At 47.1% G+C, this 17,202-nt stretch overlaps 1 protein-coding gene across 21 annotated transcripts in view; it reads left to right on the forward strand.

Annotated features, from left to right (window-relative positions):
- Positions 1-17,202, forward strand: part of LOC147039801 (ankyrin-3-like) — a 42,662-nt gene that overhangs the window by 10,937 nt on the left and 14,523 nt on the right. For 10 of the 21 annotated variants that reach the window (XR_015063446.1, XM_085904572.1, XM_085904579.1 and 7 more), the window contains exons 1-33: positions 2,109-2,306; positions 2,513-2,536; positions 3,431-3,529; positions 3,804-3,902; positions 3,998-4,096; positions 4,162-4,359; positions 4,764-4,862; positions 4,963-5,061; positions 5,596-5,694; positions 5,939-6,136; positions 6,212-6,310; positions 6,382-6,480; positions 6,729-6,926; positions 6,994-7,092; positions 7,176-7,274; positions 7,372-7,470; positions 7,648-7,743; positions 7,937-8,009; positions 8,160-8,219; positions 9,915-10,038; positions 11,055-11,157; positions 11,479-11,585; positions 11,697-11,729; positions 12,101-12,325; positions 13,909-14,063; positions 14,123-14,334; positions 14,406-14,613; positions 14,684-14,780; positions 14,852-15,080; positions 15,157-15,282; positions 15,484-15,606; positions 16,119-16,145; positions 16,423-16,504. Coding sequence is in view for 20 of the 21 variants with exons in the window: in XM_085904572.1 (XP_085760698.1) it covers positions 2,513-2,536; positions 3,431-3,529; positions 3,804-3,902; positions 3,998-4,096; positions 4,162-4,359; positions 4,764-4,862; positions 4,963-5,061; positions 5,596-5,694; positions 5,939-6,136; positions 6,212-6,310; positions 6,382-6,480; positions 6,729-6,926; positions 6,994-7,092; positions 7,176-7,274; positions 7,372-7,470; positions 7,648-7,743; positions 7,937-8,009; positions 8,160-8,219; positions 9,915-10,038; positions 11,055-11,157; positions 11,479-11,585; positions 11,697-11,729; positions 12,101-12,325; positions 13,909-14,063; positions 14,123-14,334; positions 14,406-14,613; positions 14,684-14,780; positions 14,852-15,080; positions 15,157-15,282; positions 15,484-15,606; positions 16,119-16,145; positions 16,423-16,504 (3,787 nt within the window). In the remaining variant the exon portion in view is untranslated. Of the gene's footprint in view, positions 1-1,170; positions 1,273-1,386; positions 1,486-1,565; positions 1,665-1,949; positions 2,049-2,107; positions 2,307-2,512; positions 2,537-3,430; positions 3,530-3,803; positions 3,903-3,997; positions 4,097-4,161; positions 4,360-4,763; positions 4,863-4,962; positions 5,062-5,595; positions 5,695-5,938; positions 6,137-6,211; positions 6,311-6,381; positions 6,481-6,728; positions 6,927-6,993; positions 7,093-7,175; positions 7,275-7,371; positions 7,471-7,647; positions 7,744-7,936; positions 8,010-8,159; positions 8,220-9,914; positions 10,039-11,054; positions 11,158-11,478; positions 11,586-11,696; positions 11,730-12,100; positions 12,326-13,908; positions 14,064-14,122; positions 14,335-14,405; positions 14,614-14,683; positions 14,781-14,851; positions 15,081-15,156; positions 15,283-15,483; positions 15,607-16,118; positions 16,146-16,422; positions 16,505-17,202 lie in introns of those variants that run through there. The other 11 variants (XM_085904586.1, XM_085904587.1, XM_085904577.1 and 8 more) reach the window with 10 other exon arrangements.

Below are 17,202 nucleotides of genomic sequence, written 5' to 3' on the forward strand. Positions count from 1 at the left end.
TTAGGATCACAGTATTTGTTTATATTTCTATCTCTGTCATACTTTCTGTACACATTCCAAACACGTGCACTGTTTTGTATCACTAGTTAAGATTAGCACCGGAACTCCTGAGTTTCGACGACTGGACTTTCTCACTGCATGCTAGGTATTTTTAGCTTTGACATAATGCCCCTACCTCTCTCCTTCTCTCGACCACTCTCTCCCTCTCTTCTCCTCATCAGTCAGTCAGTGTAGTGCTAGCTAGCAACCGGCGCTCGGGTTTCACACTATCTGCCGCAGGCTGAGGATCAACATGGCCGTGGAGGAGGTGGTCGACTATCCCGTGGTAAGACTTCATCTTTAGGTGGGAGCATGAGATGGACCCCAGAGCCGGAGACTGGTCGAGACGTTTAAGGCCCGTTATGGGGTCGTTTTTGTCGGGGTCGTGGTGCTCTGCAGTGGTGCTGCCTGGCTGCAGCCTTGAACTTGCGTACATCCCACATCAGGATGAGGAGGATGATGTGTTTTGATTTGGGTGCATGCTTACAGACACACATGGAGGTAAACACCTGACCTTGGAAGACAAGCTCCGCTTGGTTAAGTGAATGCTGCAAAAAAAAAAAACAGCAATCTTGAAGGTGACTTTTTGGTGGGTCTCTTCTTGGTTGACATGCCTACCAAATAACATGGCTAAGTGAAACTAGCTTCATAGGTTGAATTCTTTTGTCAAGCTGTGTGTGACCTTGTGGAGTTATTTGAGTTTCCTGTTTTAAGTCATCAAATGTTGCCACCAATTTGAACCTGGTACAATAATGATTCAAATATGCTAGCAATTAGACAAAATTGGTTTTGATGGACACTAAAATTCAAAATGGCTGCTTCAAAGCAATATGGCGGACATTTTTGTTTATGTTCTTACGATAACATTTGTGCTTTTGTGGCGTGTAAACATGTTTGTTTGCTGGCACGTGTCCTACTGGAATGTTTGTCGAAAGAGCCAAGGTTGCATTCTTGGGATATCTCAAGTTTCATCGGAAGGCTTCAGGGTGGCATGAACAAGGTCACACGAGTCATGTTGTGTTCATGTTGTCGTCCTGAGTCACCTTGTTAAGTCGATGGTCTGAAACGGCGCAAATAGAAGTTAACACCATTTAAAATGAAAAGCCACAAAAGCTTTGTTTTGTTTTGCAGACGGACGTGAATGCTTGTTACCTACGAGCAGCTCGCGCCGGGAACTTGGAGAAAGCGTTGGACTACTTGAAAAATGGCGTGGACATCAACATTTGTAATCAGGTACGTTTTCAATACTCACTTTAATAAGCGCAATTTAAAGTGATATTTGTCACCATGGCAACGAGGAATGGTCACAAATGAACCAAATTCTGAAATGTGTATTTGTGTCAACAGAATGGTCTCAACGCGCTGCACTTGGCTTCCAAAGAGGGCCATGTGGAGGTGGTGGCCGAGCTCCTTCAGCAGGGCGCCAACGTGGATGCTGCCACCAAGGTGCGTCAAATCCCCCAAATAAACAAAATGAGGCTAAACCGTACATTTTTTCCTTTTTGTTTTTTTTCCCCCCGGCGCAGAAAGGCAACACGGCGCTGCACATTGCGTCTCTCGCCGGCCAGATGGAAGTGGTGAAAGAGTTGGTGACGCACAATGCTAATATCAACGCGCAGTCGCAGGTAAACAGCAAACATAAACAAACTAAAAGCAGCCAATGAAATAACAAATGAATTCATATTTTTAAGGCTTTTATACTGCTGACATTTTAGCGTGAAGATATGAAAATATGCTATGACACACACGTGCGTACATGGACACACTTGTGTTATCAGGTGCTAGCTATGTAGAGAGGTGACACTATGTGTAAGGAGAGCGTGTGTGATATGCCGCAGCATCGACACTGATTTAAAAATCCCCAAAATGGATTTTATTTTACAACCTAATATATTTTTTTTTTGTTCCAGAATGGCTTCACGCCACTGTACATGGCGGCTCAGGAGAATCACCTGGAAGTGGTGCACTACTTGCTGGAACACGGCTCCAGTCAGAGCATTGCCACCGAGGTGAATACGCAACTCAGATAAAGGAAGACGAGTAATTAACTCCCGATTTCATTTCTCGGCCTGTTTCCGCAGGATGGTTTCACTCCGCTAGCGGTGGCGCTGCAGCAGGGCCACGACCAGGTGGTGTCCCTGCTCCTGGAGAACGACACCAAGGGCAAGGTGCGCCTCCCCGCGCTCCACATCGCCGCCAGGAAGGACGACACCAAGGCCGCCGCCCTTCTTCTGCAGAGTGACCACAACGCCGATGTAGAGTCGAAGGTAGGCCAAAGGACGAGGCCATCTTTTCTTTTTGCTGATCAGAAGGAAGCGACGTTGCGGTGTCCACTCCGCTCCCGTTTTTAGTCATTTCATGGTGTGCGTACCCATCCCGCCGCTTGGTGCCGCCATGGTGTCGCTGTCGTCGTGGTACTCTAACCACCCCACATTCTTTCTCGCCCCGTCCCCCTTTGACCTTCTGTTTCTAGATGATGGTGAATAGAACAACAGAGGTACACACATTCTCTTGCTCTAATCTTCCTCTCTCCTCCCCCCCTCTTCCTCCTCCCCCATGGTTTCATCGCAAAGCCTTCAGGCTGCTAGCATGAACGCTAAATGCTAGCATGAAAGCTTTTGCAGACTCACTTGTTGTGCACCGGAAGCCTGCATCTCATTTACACTTGTGTGTGTGTGTGTGTAAGCTAGTGTAATAAAAAAAAAGTATTTTGCGCCGTTGTGGGTGTGAACACAGCCGACTGAATTTGCTGCCATCAATGCAGCTAATGTCATTTCCTTTTAATGTGGTTCATCTCTATGCGGAAAAGGACGAGAGCACTGTAGACTTTGTAACATGGATGTAACAGGAACATTTTTCGGGTCAAATTGTATTTTTCTTAGCAGGAACTAACTGTAACTTTCACTTTTGTTTACGGGAGTGGTCAGAAAATTCACTAAATAGGGTCCATAGTTGGCAATATTGTTTTTGTAAACTACTCTGTTCAAGAGCACGTTGTTAGTGCATGCTTTGAGCTACAGAAGACGTTTTTAGCGCAGTGAAAGAATCCTATTTCGCTCTCGACATTTCAAGCTGTTATTCTCTTTTAGTCTTTAACGTAGACGTTTGTGGCAAATGCATGCTTTCCTGCATGTATATATTTCTGATTTAATCCTAGTTGTAGCTTTTGTTGCACCGTTACCAACAACAACAAAAAAAAAAAACACTTTTGTCTTCTTGCATGCTTTTCAGTTATCAGCAGCCGATGCACTTTATGTCTAAAAAAGAAACACGTTCCTGAGCTTGCTGCAGCTTTGCCTCCCATTGTGCCCTGCTCTCACAGGAAAAACTTTCTTGCCGCAATATTTTAACGATTTTTATTTTTACTTGCGTCCTTCTGTGCCCGCCTCAGAGCGGCTTCACGCCTCTCCACATCGCCGCTCACTACGGCAACATCAACGTGGCCACGCTGCTGCTCAACAGAGGCGCTGCCGTGGACTTCAAGGCACGGGTTAGTGTTTGTGTGTGTGTGTGTGTGTGTGTGTGTGTGTGTGTGTGTGTGTACGCTTGCATTTGTGACACAAGTATGTGCCAGCTGTCTGTGTCACTCTGCTGAAGGACACTCATGTTGCACATACTTTGTGTCAGTCATCCTATATAGACAAATCAAGAGGGAGTCTTCGGAACCAAAATGTAAAATAAAACTTTGGGTGGTTTTCACCTCAAGTCTGCTCACCTGCAAAAATGGATGGCTGCGTATATTTGACACCATATTTTGTGTCCAGAATGACATCACACCACTACACGTGGCCTCCAAGCGTGGGAACGGCAACATGGTGCGCCTCTTAGTGGAGCGAGGAGCCAAGATAGATGCACGGACTAAGGTCTGTACGCACAAGTATGCTAACAGGCATTTGTCACGATGGAAAGAAAAGTGCCAAAAATATATATATCTGTGGTACTGCGTTTGATGCCTCAGGACGGCCTGACGCCGCTACACTGCGGAGCCCGCAGCGGCCACGAGCAGGTGGTGGAGATGTTGCTCAGCAGAGGTGCTCCCATTCTCTCCAAGACCAAGGTAAAGCCTCAGAGCAACCTTCCGCGTGACACTTAGCAACACGCTTAAGACCTCTGCCCACCCAGAACGGTCTGTCGCCGCTCCACATGGCGACACAAGGCGACCACCTCAACTGCGTGCAGCTGCTGCTGCACCACGACGCACCCGTGGACGACGTAACCAATGACTACCTGACGGCGTTGCACGTCGCCGCCCACTGCGGGCACTACAAAGTGGCCAAAGTCATCGTGGACAAAAAAGCCAACCCCAATGCCAAGGCTCTGGTGAGGAAGCTGATTTTTTTTTTTTCCTTTGTGTGTTATTTTCTTCTTTTTTTTTAAATCATCATTTCGTTTTTTGACTCTGGTGACTTCAGTCGAGCGGCTGTCCCAGAGGGAGACAGCCGTGCCGGTTGTGTAACGAGAGATGTCAGGGTGTGGTTAAAGAGCCCGCCAGGGTCCAGAGTAAAAAAAAGTACCATGAAGTCATTAGATTGAGCTACTCGAAGCAGGAAGAAGAGAGGAGAGCGCAAACTCTTTGCATTCAGTGGGAATTCTTTCCACGCACGCTCTTCGTCGTGGGGGAAGAAAAAGTCGAGTGTGGATTTTTCCATGCGCTGTTCCAGCAGCGTTTTTCTGTTCCCGGATCGTTTCTTTGAAGTCGTCTTTGTCCTCGCCGGTCCGAATAGAATGGTTTCACGCCGCTGCACATCGCCTGCAAGAAGAACCGGGTCAAGGTGATGGAGCTCCTACTCAAACACGGCGCCTCCATACAGGCCGTCACTGAGGTATGTCGTACATCTAGACTGCAAAAGTATTGGGACGCGGAACCGAATGAATCAAAATGGGGACTTTTACACTTCAATATGATGTGATACCAATCACCAGTCCGGCCTGACTCCCATCCACGTCGCGGCGTTCATGGGACACGAAAACATCGTCCACCAGCTCATCAACCACGGCGCCTCACCTAACACCAGCAACGTGGTGAGTAAGAAAAAAAAACATCCAAATTGAAGAAGTTGATTGGACAAATTTTCTTTGGATAAGTTTGTTTTTCACTGAATAGTTTTAGTTGTATTTAGCTCGTGCGGAAAAAAATGTACTCCAATATTCCATTTTAACCTGAGAGAAATGGTCCAGTGCTTGTTTGGGTAGATTAATTCCATGTGTTTTCCTCTCATCCGGGCAAGTTAACACCGTAAACTTCCCGGTGAGGTTCTTGTGCCAGGAGGGCAAAAAAAAGGAGAGGAATGGGGGGGGGAGAGAGTGAACAAATCAAAGAGGGGGAAAAAAGTAGTGCAGTTAGCTCATCAACCTCAAGTATTTGCTCGCCCACGCCGTGTCTGTGGCCGGGTTACCGGGGCGACGAGCGTTATGGGACGTCATTATAGAGTGTGCAAAAAAAGTTGGGAGCGCTTCATTTCTACACCTTTCTGTCTGGTGGAGATTTAGCAGCTGGATGAAGTCGTATTTTATTTATTCATGTATTTTTTTTTTTTTCCTCTGTGTGTGCTTTAGAGAGGGGAGACTGCGCTTCACATGGCTGCAAGGGCGGGACAATCCAACGTGGTGCGCTATTTGGTCCAGAATGGCGCACGAGTCGATGCCAAGGCCAAGGTAGTGTGTGTGTATGTGTGTGTGGGCGTGTGGTCGCATGACATTTATGTGTCATGTAAATACAGTTTGTGGGTGATAAATGCCGTGCAGATGTTTATTTTAAAGCAGTGCTTAGCTTAGCCGCCTCACAGTCACGAGGTTCTGGGTTTGAAACTCGGATCAGGCATTTTAGAGTGTTGTGCATAGAAATTGGTGAGACAAAAATGTTACTTTTGACTCCATCGCTCTGATTTTTTCGGGGCAGGACGAGCAGACGCCGCTTCACATCACGAGTCGTCTGGGCAAGCTGGACATCGTCCAACTGCTGCTCGCCAACGGGGCGTCGCCCGACACCACCACCAGCTCGGGGTACACGCCCCTTCACCTGGCCGCCCGGGAGGGTCACCGAGAGGTGGCGGCGACGCTGCTGGACCAAGGAGCCAGTCTGGGCATCACTACAAAGGTAAACGTCGTCGGCATGCAACAGTTACCGCCGCCGATACAATTCGGTGACTGCAATCCTCTTGGGTTTTCGCAGAAGGGCTTCACTCCGCTGCACGTGGCGGCAAAATACGGCAAGCTGGAGGTGGCCAACCTCCTGCTGCAAAAGAACGCCGCGGCGGACGCCGCAGGCAAGGTGTGAAATTTTGGTCTCACTCGGGTGTCATGATTGATCTCTAACCTGCCACTAATAACTGTTGGGTCCAGAGTGGACTAACTCCACTGCATGTGGCTGCGCACTACGATAACCAGAAGGTGGCGCTGCTGTTGCTCAAGCAGGGAGCTTCACCGCATGCCTCCGCCAAGGTGAGAGAAAATTCATCAAAAAATGCTTTATGGATGAGTGTGATAGTCTGAAAATCAAATTTGTTATAATTCGGTCCAGATTTGAAACACAGATACCAAATTTCCTTTGGCACACATTTTGTGCATTACTGCCATCTAGAGGTCTGGAGGGGAAAAAATATAGTGTTTAATTGCCATTTCGCTTCAAAATAAATCCTGCAATTAATGGTACAAAGTTAGCATGTTGAAATTGTACGTTTGCGGCCCAGAACGGCTACACGCCACTGCACATTGCTTCTAAGAAGAACCAGCTGGAGATCGCCACCACGCTGCTGGAGTACGGCGCGTCCACCAACAGCGTGACGCGGCAGGGCATCACACCGCTGCACCTGGCCTCGCAGGAGGGCAACGTGGACGTCGTGACGCTGCTGTTGGCGCGGGACGCTTCGGTCAACGCCGGCAACAAGGTGCCACTTCAACAATAGACGTAAAAAAATACAAATAAAATCATAATTCACCATCATTGGGGTTTAGTACGGCTTGACCCCGCTCCATCTGGCTGCCCAGGAGGATCAAGTCAACGTGGCAGAAGTTTTGGTCAACCATGGAGCCACCATAGACCCTGAGACCAAGGTGACCCCACTACCGTCTTGAATTGAGATTTTATTTTTCTTGGCTGTATTATCATTTGAACAACTTTCTTTCTTTGTCCTCAGTTGGGTTACACTCCTCTCCACGTGGCCTGTCACTACGGCAACGTAAAGATGGTCCACTTCCTGTTGAAAAACCAGGCCAAGGTCAACGGTAAAACCAAGGTAATTTATTGGACTGGCAGGCTGCCTGGATGAACTTTTATGTGATTATTTTCATCCACCACAGTATGTAATTCATTTCTTTCTGGGCGTCCCACAGAACGGCTACACTGCGCTTCATCAAGCCGCCCAGCAGGGACACACACACATTATCAATCTGCTGCTGCATCATGAAGCGTCGCCCAATGAGCTCACCACGGTCAACACACACACACACACATACACACACACACACACACACACACACACACACACACACACACACACACACACACACACACACACACACACACACACTGTATTCTCTATATGTGGAGGTTAATAGGTCGAATAACCAGGCGGGACTTTTTACACATTTTTTTTGCTTTCTATGCAGAATGGCAATAGCGCTCTGTCCATTGCCAGAAGGTTGGGCTACATCTCCGTGGTGGACACCCTAAAAGTGGTCACAGAGGAGACACTGACCACGCAGGTACGCATTTTCTTTCTTTTTCACTTCCTGAAGGTGTCCCTATACTTTTGTCCATACCCCGAACCAGACTGTTTTTGCTGGCTTGCCATGCACAGAAGTTGATAATTGACTATTTTGTTTGGATAAGAGCAGGACACACGTGGTCAGAGAGTGTCCATGTTTAGCTTGACATCTGGAATATTTTCTGCCGCAGACGGTCACCGAGAAGCACAAGATGAACGTTCCAGAGACCATGAACGAGGTGCTGGACATGTCAGACGATGACGGTAAGTGCTCGTCTTACCCTGTATTGTTTATAAAACTTTCTTTTATAGTCCCGCTCTCTCTCATATTTCATTTTACGCCATCATGCATTGTTTCCTTGACTTCATTTGCATATTTCTTCTTTAACGCTTGCCTCCATCCCCATCTCGCAGCCTGTAAGGCCAATGCTCCCGAAATGATCACAGAGGACTATTTGTCCGATGTTGATGAAGGTACCTGTCATCTTTTCATCCTTTTTTTTTTTTATTGTCTATCATCATCATCTGCATCATTTAACCGGGATATATTTATGCAAATGGTTCTTTAAGTCTCTGCCAAATAGTACGGGACGTGCCCGAGAACCAACCCTGGTTGTCACGGTAACCAGCAATTTCAACCAGAGTGTGAGAAGTGGCTATTGAGTGTGCTATAATTCTTTTTCCTGTGTATTATGTGACAAAAAAAAAAAATCAGAGCCCTTTTGTCACGATCTCTTTGCTGTTCAGCTATCTCACCCCTTCTCGCCGGGGTGGCAAAATATAGCGAGTCAGCCTTTTCTCTCTGTTGCCATGGATACAGTGTGCACGGGGTGTTTGCACGGAGTGGGTGCTCATGTTTTAAACGCACACACACACTTGATCTATTGTTAGTGTCACTTTACACAATCGGGCCAGAGCAAACATAGACGTTTCCTGTGTGTGTGGACCCCCAATCACCCCAAAAGTGTGATGCTGTTAAAAGAAAATAGAATAAAACTGACAGGCTAGGAATGGAACACTTTTATCTCTATTTAATGAGGTGACGTCACGGTCGTTCCACCGAATGACAAAGCAGAGCTCTTCAAATGGCGTGTTTGTTCTTTTGTTCAAACAGAGATGGATTGCGAAAACATCTGCATCAGCTATTCGTGTAAGTCTGAAAACTGAAACAGCGAGTTACATCGCTAGGACTAACTTCAAATAACCACAATGTCGTGTGTGTGTGAGCAATTTTTTTTTCATATCTAAATTTGGCTCGTGTGTAACCGTATGCACACGTGGGCTTACGCAAGCATACATAGCGGTCGTGAATAACATATACACACACAAACACACACACACACCTAAAACACACACAGCGTCCTTATGTAAACTGTTGTGTCGGCCTGCCACCAATGTTTTTTTTGTTTTTTTAAATACATTTACACACGTGAAGGTAAAGAAACTATATTTTAGTCAAAGATGACACCACGTCACATGCTTCTTTTTTTTTTTACGCTTACCTAATAATTTGGTCGGCGAGTGTGCGTGTGTGTAAATACGGCCTCAACTTAATTCATTTAGTTAGTTACAGGCAGACGCCAGCTTAATCAAGTTAGACAACTTGAGTGTGAGTCACACCCTGCTTGCTATTTGTGTCCTGCACGCACACACATAGAGTGGATTATCCTGGAGCAGGGACGGGTTAGGCGACAGAAAGCGGATCTGTTTTGATCGAGAGACAGTGTGAGAGAAGCCGACCCCCCCCCACCCCCCCTTCTCAAAAAAAAAAAAAAAGTTGGAGGGAGAAAAGCGCTTTTGAGGCAGAGGTGAGTCACGGTGGATCCCAAAGAGAAAAGCTTGGAATGTCACCAGAAGGGGTCTGTGAAAGTTTAGGGAGGGGGGGGGGGGGAGGGTGACAGGCTGCTGGAATGCCGTCCCCCCCCTTTCATTCTCCTTCGCCGGCCCGCGTGCACTTGCTTCTTTCTCCGCTTTTCCAACTCAGTACCAGCTTGCACAGCAACAAGTGCACTTCTAACGGTTTCTTTTTAATGTTTCCAATACGCCTTGACTGATGTTTGCTGTTTGGTTGCCGTGACGATGTGGACTTCTTCAGGTCTTGAGCATGTGCTACTTTTATACAAGCAAAAAATAGTCCTCATTTTTTTGGGGGGGTTTTGGGGACCCCAGGCGACGACGCCATGACGGGGGATACGGACAAATACCTGGCGCCGCAGGACCTTCGGGAGCTTGGCGACGACTCGCTGCCGCAGGAGGGTTACATGGGCTTCAGCGTGGGTGCACGCTCGCAGAGGTGAGACCCCCGTCGCTATCAAAATGTCAAAGGTCAAATATATTTCTCTGCAAAAATATTGACACTGATGCAACACGGAATCAACATTTGGGAGGGGTCGCTGAAACGGTGCGTCACCGAATATCTGAACAGTGACATACTTTTTTGCCTCGGGAAATTGGAAACATGAGGAAAATACTGTAGAATAGAAACATGAGAAATATCGATGACTTTATTCGTTCTGATTGCGAAGCGGTTATTGATTTTTTTTTGGAGGGGAGGGGGGAATTTGCCCATTCCGGAACACAGCGTGTGTGACCTCATCCTAATCCATCCTGCTTTGTGGCTCATGATTTTGTGTTCTCTCCTTCATGTGCGCTCGATGCGTGTTAGTCCTAAAGTCAGGTAAGGCTGATGGCATGCTGCTGAAGCCCCGCCAAAACCTCCTCCCTTTCTAACCCCTCTAGTTTAGATAGTCCTAACTTCCTAGTTAACTTGATGTTTTCTAGCCCTGTCGGTGGTGATGGTGTTGTGAGTTTTGTCTTTTTTAATTTGTTTTCTCCCATCGAGCTTCCGGGGACCCGAACCTGTTTTCCCCGGTTGTTTTCCTTTTACTTTGTGACATTCTGTAATTTCTGCTGTTTTATTGAGTCAGCGATGGAATATATTCCTACGTATGATGTCCCTCATCTGCTTCTCTTTCATACACTGCATCACTTCATTCAAGCGCTGGCATAGAGGACAATGGATCAGACAAGTAGCTCTTTGTGGTTCGAGTAGGAGGGGGGGCGTCCATTAATTGTTCTTTTATTCAAATGTGTAGTTTCTGTCCGAAGAACTCCAGTGGACAAAAATATTTGTTGTGATGGTTCTGGTTCCTGGAAGCTGCATGCATTTAATGTGATTATTTTTTCCCCCTTTCTGTTCACTTTCACTCACCCCCCCCTCCCCTCCCCTCCCCTCCCCTCTTACTCACCTGCTCCTCCCTCATCATTCCGCCCGTTGTCTCTGTGAACCTGTGCGACCTCGCGCCCAAGCCTGCGTTCCTTCAGTTCTGACAGGTCCAACGCGCTCAACCGCAGCTCCTTCACGAGGGACAGCATGATGATTGAAGAGATGTTGGCACCCAGTAAAGAAATGGTATGTATTTTTATCGACTTTTTCATATTTATTGAAGGGGGGGGGGGCACACAAATGTAGGGACGACACAAATTTGCATCGTGAAAGACTAACTTGTCTGCTTCCATGCTGCCGCAGATGCTCTGTAAGGAAAAATCGTTCATTGTAGAACACAACAAGGTAGATGTCAACATATGCTTTTGCATGACATTAAAAATGTTCAAATTATAACAAGCCATCCGTTAAAAGACAATAATATACACTCGTGACTTTTGGGTACTTTCATCTTTTGATGTCGGCGATTCTTTCTCGAACGTGACGTTTATCGTGTGATGTGGGCAGCGCTTGGCGATGGCCAAAGACTGCGACAACGACTCGCTGAAGAGGTACAGCTGGACGCCGGACGCCATGGACAACGTCAATCTCGTCTCCTCGCCGGTCCACTCCGGGTAAGCGAGCGATTACGATGTTCAATTTCTTCAAGCGAAACGTTTTTTCGAAATGACGTGACTCGTACGTTTAATTTATGTGACGGAGCTCTGTTGTCGTCCATCCTGCAGTTTTTCCTCCCCGCTCCCGCAATACGACAGCAGGTGACGACTAACTGGCTGTGATTGATTGATTGATTGGATTTGTCCCCGTTGTTGTCGGTCGCCGCCACGCGAGCCGGATTGTGTCGTTTCCGCTCACGCACCCCCCCCATCCGCCGCACTCTCCTCTCCTCACCTCCCCCCTCCCTTCCCTTTTGTCCACTCACAGCAGCTGCTGTTTGTTCTCCTCCTACGTCACACGTGTCCTTCCAGACTTGTGGTGGAGTTTTTGTCGTGTTTGAAGGACAGATCCCAAGTGCTCTTTGTGTTCACGTTAATAACACCGCACAGAGTTTTTTTTGCCACTAATAACAACACAGCACACCAGAATGCTTCTCATTTCCTGTTGTATTCATCGTCCTCCTCTTCTTCAGGTTCCTGGTGAGCTTCATGGTGGACGCCCGCGGCGGATCTATGCGAGGCAGCCGCCACAACGGCATGCGCATCATCATCCCGCCCAGGAAGTGCACGGCGCCCACGCGCATCACCTGCCGCCTGGTCAAGCGGCACAAGCTAGCGTCGCCGCCCCCCATGGTGGAGGGGGAAGGTCTGGCTAGCCGGCTGGTGGAGGTGGGCCCGGCAGGAGCGCACTTCCTGGGGTGAGACTTCCCGATCATTTTTTTTTGTTTTTGCTAAGCGGCTTTTGTGCACTTTGCTTTGATGACATCATCCCTCTGCTTCCTGCCCGCCGCCATTTCCCGCCATTTGCGTGTCCACTCAACTCTGTCTTTGTCTCCAAAATTTTGAAGACAGGCCCTGCACTTGCACTCAGGAAAAAAAAAAAAAAAAAAAAGAATCAAAGCCCATTTCGTGCTGATATGCCTTTCGTATTGTTCGTTCGATTGTTGAAAGTTAAAATTCAGAAACAGAAACGTGACGATTGACAGCAACATAACGCCACCTTCCCATTTCCTCACTTTGAACATTTGCTGGAATTTTGCGCCAACCAAAGTGCAAAAAATCTCCCACCCATCGATCAAAGTGACATCTCATTAACGTCTCCGTTCATTGACCTCACCCGAATTGTGTTGCGTGTGTGTGTGTGTTTTGTGTATGACGCAGTAAGCTCCATCTGCCCAGAATGCCGCCAGCTCTTAATGAAGGCGAGAGCCTCGTTAGCGCAGTGCTGCAACTGGGACCCAGAGGAACTAGATTTGTTGGGTAGGAACATGGAAAAAGAAAAAAAAAAAAAACAACGACATAGCATCCCGATAATTCTCCGCTCTTCCCCACGCCCCTCCACCCCAGTCCCGACACAGCAGGCTGATACCTCATGGTTGTTTCATATTATCTGCCTTGAATTTCAGTTCAAACATGACATCGAGTCAGCGTGTAGTTTTGGGAAGAATTCGAGCACGAAATGTAAACGACTCACTAAAAGTTCATTTGAACACGTTCAGAGAAGGAAACGATTGTGTAAAAAAAAACCAGCCGTCACATACACCTCTTATAAAAATCGTTCTTTCCGTTCTTCCTAAAACTACATCTTGTAGCTTGGAATCCATCAAATTACTTTGACTACTTTCATTTCCAGGTCATTGTTTTCTTTTGGCAAGGCCTGTGACATGGCAGATCTCGACTGGCTTGTTTTGGGCTGGACTGCTTTTTTTTTTTTTGGCATGTGACATTTGATGAATGTAAAGTAGGCAATGTCCATTTCCTCTATGGACAAACCACTCTATTGGGATTGTGAATTACATTAAAACTCTTGGGATGGTTTTCCAAAGAGAAGCTCAGAGAAAAAAAAAAAAAAAAACAGACCTCACACAACACCACTGGGTCACACAAAGTCAATCATTTCATTCTTTGTAGCGATTTACCAAAGAAGCCTCCAGTGGCCACTCTGCTCTTCTGTTTCTTGCCGTGAAGTTGTGGTCTTGTGGTTTCACGCTTGTCTTGTGTTGTGCGACCATGCTTTGCTTCTCCAAGGTTTTCCTCCTCGACCTCCCTTACCACAATGTTCCATTGAACAAATGGAAAGCCTCGTTTCTGCCAAGCGGATTTAAAATGCTTTTTGTCACCGAACTGTAGCGCTTGGTGGAAACGTGGCTTGAACACCCGGCAGAACACTCGTGCACTTTTTACGCTTCTCTAGTCTGTTTTGTCTAGATGGTAAAGCGACAACTTTGAGATCTTCCTTGAACGTCACTTGAGTCAATATGCGATTCGTTTCCCCTACCAGGCCGGTGATCGTGGAGATCCCCCACTTTGGTTCCATGCGAGGACAAGAGCGAGAACTGATCCTTCTGCGAAGCGAGAACGGAGAAACCTGGAAGGAGCATCTATACGACTGCAAGACCGAGGAGCTCCGCCAGCTCCTCAATGGCATGGATGAAGGTAAATACCTCAGGATTTCTAAACGGGACTTCTTGGAATATCATTGGATGTTCTTGTAGAACTGGACGGTGCAGAGGAGTTGCAAAGGAAGAGGATCTGCCGCATCATCACCAAAGACTTCCCGCAGTATTTTGCCGTGGTGTCCCGCATCAGGCAGGAAACACATCAGATGGGACCCGAGGGTGGGACCGTGTGCAGCCGGAGCGTCCCATTGGTTCAGGCCTCCTTCCCCGAGGGGGCGCTTACCAAAAAGATCAAAGTTGGCCTGCAGGTAAGTCTCGCACATTAGAAGCCTTCAGATTTTCCGTGAAATAAATACAGTGATCCTTTCTGGATTCTCAGGCTCAGCCGGTACCCGAGGAAACTGTGAAGAAGATCCTCGGCAACCGTGCGACCTTCAGCCCCATCGTGACGGTGGAGCCCAGGCGGAGGAAGTTCCACAAGCCCATCACCATGACCATCCCAGTCCCGCCGCTCTCGGGCGAAGGCCTTTCCAACGGCTACAAAGGAGACTGCACACCTTGTCTCCGCCTTCTCTGCAGCATCACAGGTGAAGTGGTTTTTGGAGGTTTTTTTTTTTGGAAGGTACCAGAACCCAAGACCCAATCCTTCTCTTGTAGGTGGAACGTCGCCGGCACAGTGGGAAGACATCACCGGCACGACTCCCCTCACCTTTGTCAACGACTGCGTATCTTTCACAACCAACGTTTCAGCAAGGTGAGAACCCAGGGCAGGCCGGGCCTCTTCTCGCATATATTTGCATACGCTTATCGGGTGGTTCTGAACAGGTTCTGGCTGGCCGACTGCCACCAAATCCCAGAGACGGTGGGCTTGGCCTCGCAGTTGTACCGGGAACTGATCTGCGTGCCCTACATGGCCAAGTTTGTTGTCTTTGCCAAAATGAACGACCCGGTGGAGTCCAGGCTGAGGTGCTTCTGTATGACCGACGACAAAGTGGACAAGACCCTGGAGCAGCAGGAGAACTTTGAGGAAGTGGCCAGGAGCAAAGACATCGAGGTGCCTGTTCTTAAGGATCCTTGTGTATTTGAACCTTTTATAAACTTCCGGTTCTGTCCGGTTTGGGTGTTTTCAGGTTCTGGAGGGTCGACCCATTTATGTGGATTGCTACGGAAACTTGACTCCTCTGACCAAAAGCGGTCAGCAGTTAGTTCTCAACTTCTACGCTTTCAAAGAAAACCGCTTGCCGTTCTGCGTCAAGGTACCACAAATGCACACTACTACTTAAAAAAAAAAACGGACGCCATTCACAGGCATCGATTGACCCGCTAACCTCGAACTGCGATGTGTACAATCGATCTTGTTTCCCGCTTGGTTAAACATTTTGTGTTCATCGCTAAATTAGGACACACAAAGCAGGGCATATAAAAAAAAAAAAAATCATTTTCCTCCCTCGCCGCAGGTTCGAGACCCCAGCCAGGAGCCGTGCGGCCGTCTCACCTTTCTCAAAGAGTGTAAGAGCATAAAAGGCCTGCCGCAAACGGCAGTGTGCAACTTGAACATCACGTTACCTGCCGGCAAAAAGGTAAGACCAAGTCACCATTTTGTCTTGTCACTTCCATGAGCATCCTCACCGTCAGGGAAGTAGCGGTGGATAAAGGGTAGGGTAAAAAAACATCCAAGGTCCAAAAGTGTGTCTTTTATCTGTTTAAGGCTTCTCTTAATGTCTCTTGGTTCTTTATTGTACGCCGTGGTTGCTTCTCATTGGCTGTTTTCTTTTTCTTTGGATGATTTTTTTTTTTTTTTGGGGGCTAAAGACTTTTCATTTGCTCAGGCTGGCTTGACTTGATTGATGATCTTGCAATTTTCTCATGGCGCTTTTTAATTTGTTGTTGGTTTGTTGATTTTTTTTGTTTTTCTTTGCTGCATTTGCCCAAAGTGGCTTCTGGAGCTTCTGTAAATCACTCTCTCTTTTTTTTTTTTTTTTTCTTTCCACACGCTGATGTTTTCCTCCTCCCTTCCTGCTTTCCATTATGTTACTCGTCTCCCTTGCCCCGCCCCCCGCCACCCGTTTCTGCAATGCATCTTGGGAACCAGGAAATGGAGTCAGATGGCGAGGATGAGGTAAACTACACCCCCCCCGTCCTCCTCCCCCCCCCACCATGCTCTGCTTAGCGTAGGCTTACTCTCGCCCGCTGCCCCAAGGGAAATGTAACACTTTCCCTTGTACCAAATGCTGACTTTTGCATGACATCATAATTTGAAATCCAATGTAATACCTTTAAGATTACATAATTGGTTCCACATTCAAATTGTTTCATCCCAAAAATAAATCTGTAAATAGTGGGAACAAAGCTGCGTTCACCTGATAGCCAACTTGTGTTGTTTGCTATCGTTGCAGACTGAAAAGCCCGAGCGACGTCATACCTTTGCCTCACTAGCCTTACGTAAGCGCTACAGCTATCTGGCCGAGCCTGCACTGAGTGAGTTTTGTCATTTTCACTAACAACATCCCAAACAAGAAAATGAAAATTCCCAAAAAATCCATATGTCCGAGACGTTGTAGTAAATGAACACAACATGCACTGTCCACATGCTTGTTTACGACATAGTACATCTTTTTTTTTTGCATGATTGGTTTTTGGAATTGTTGTGCAGTGCTTGTGAGTTCTTCCGGCTTTGGTTGTTCTTTCTTTGACTCTCTCAATGTCGACAGGGGTGGTCAAAGAAACATGTGCTTTACTTTTCGTTTGTCCCATTTGAAAGCTTTTTGTGGGTGAGCCATGCATGTAAGGAGATTCTTGAGTTTGGCTGGTTTGGCTTGTCACCATCTTTTTATTGACTGTGCATGACAAAATGAACCAAACGTCAGTTTTGGAGGAGACATTTTGTCATTTGGAGGGGAAAAAAAAGGCAAAGGGCTTGTCCCACCTGTCGTTCAAGGAAATGTGTAATGTGTTTCGTTGGGAACAAACAGATAAAAGGCACTTTTAAAGTGGTTTGAAATTAGACGTAGAATCCATATGCTGAACATCTCGTCCGAAAAGAGGAGCTGCTTTTGAAGTCATCCCTGCCATCTTTCCGTTGCCAATTCAGTGCCACTGTCTTTAGTTGTTGTATTTTTTTACTTTGCTGCTTTGTTGGGCTTCGATTTCAATCATCCATTTTGTTGTGGTTGTTG

The sequence above is a fragment of the Syngnathus leptorhynchus genome, chromosome 22 (assembly GCF_054491065.1).
Source record: "Syngnathus leptorhynchus isolate UIUO chromosome 22, UIUO_Slep, whole genome shotgun sequence".
Lineage (NCBI taxonomy): Eukaryota > Metazoa > Chordata > Actinopteri > Syngnathiformes > Syngnathidae > Syngnathus > Syngnathus leptorhynchus.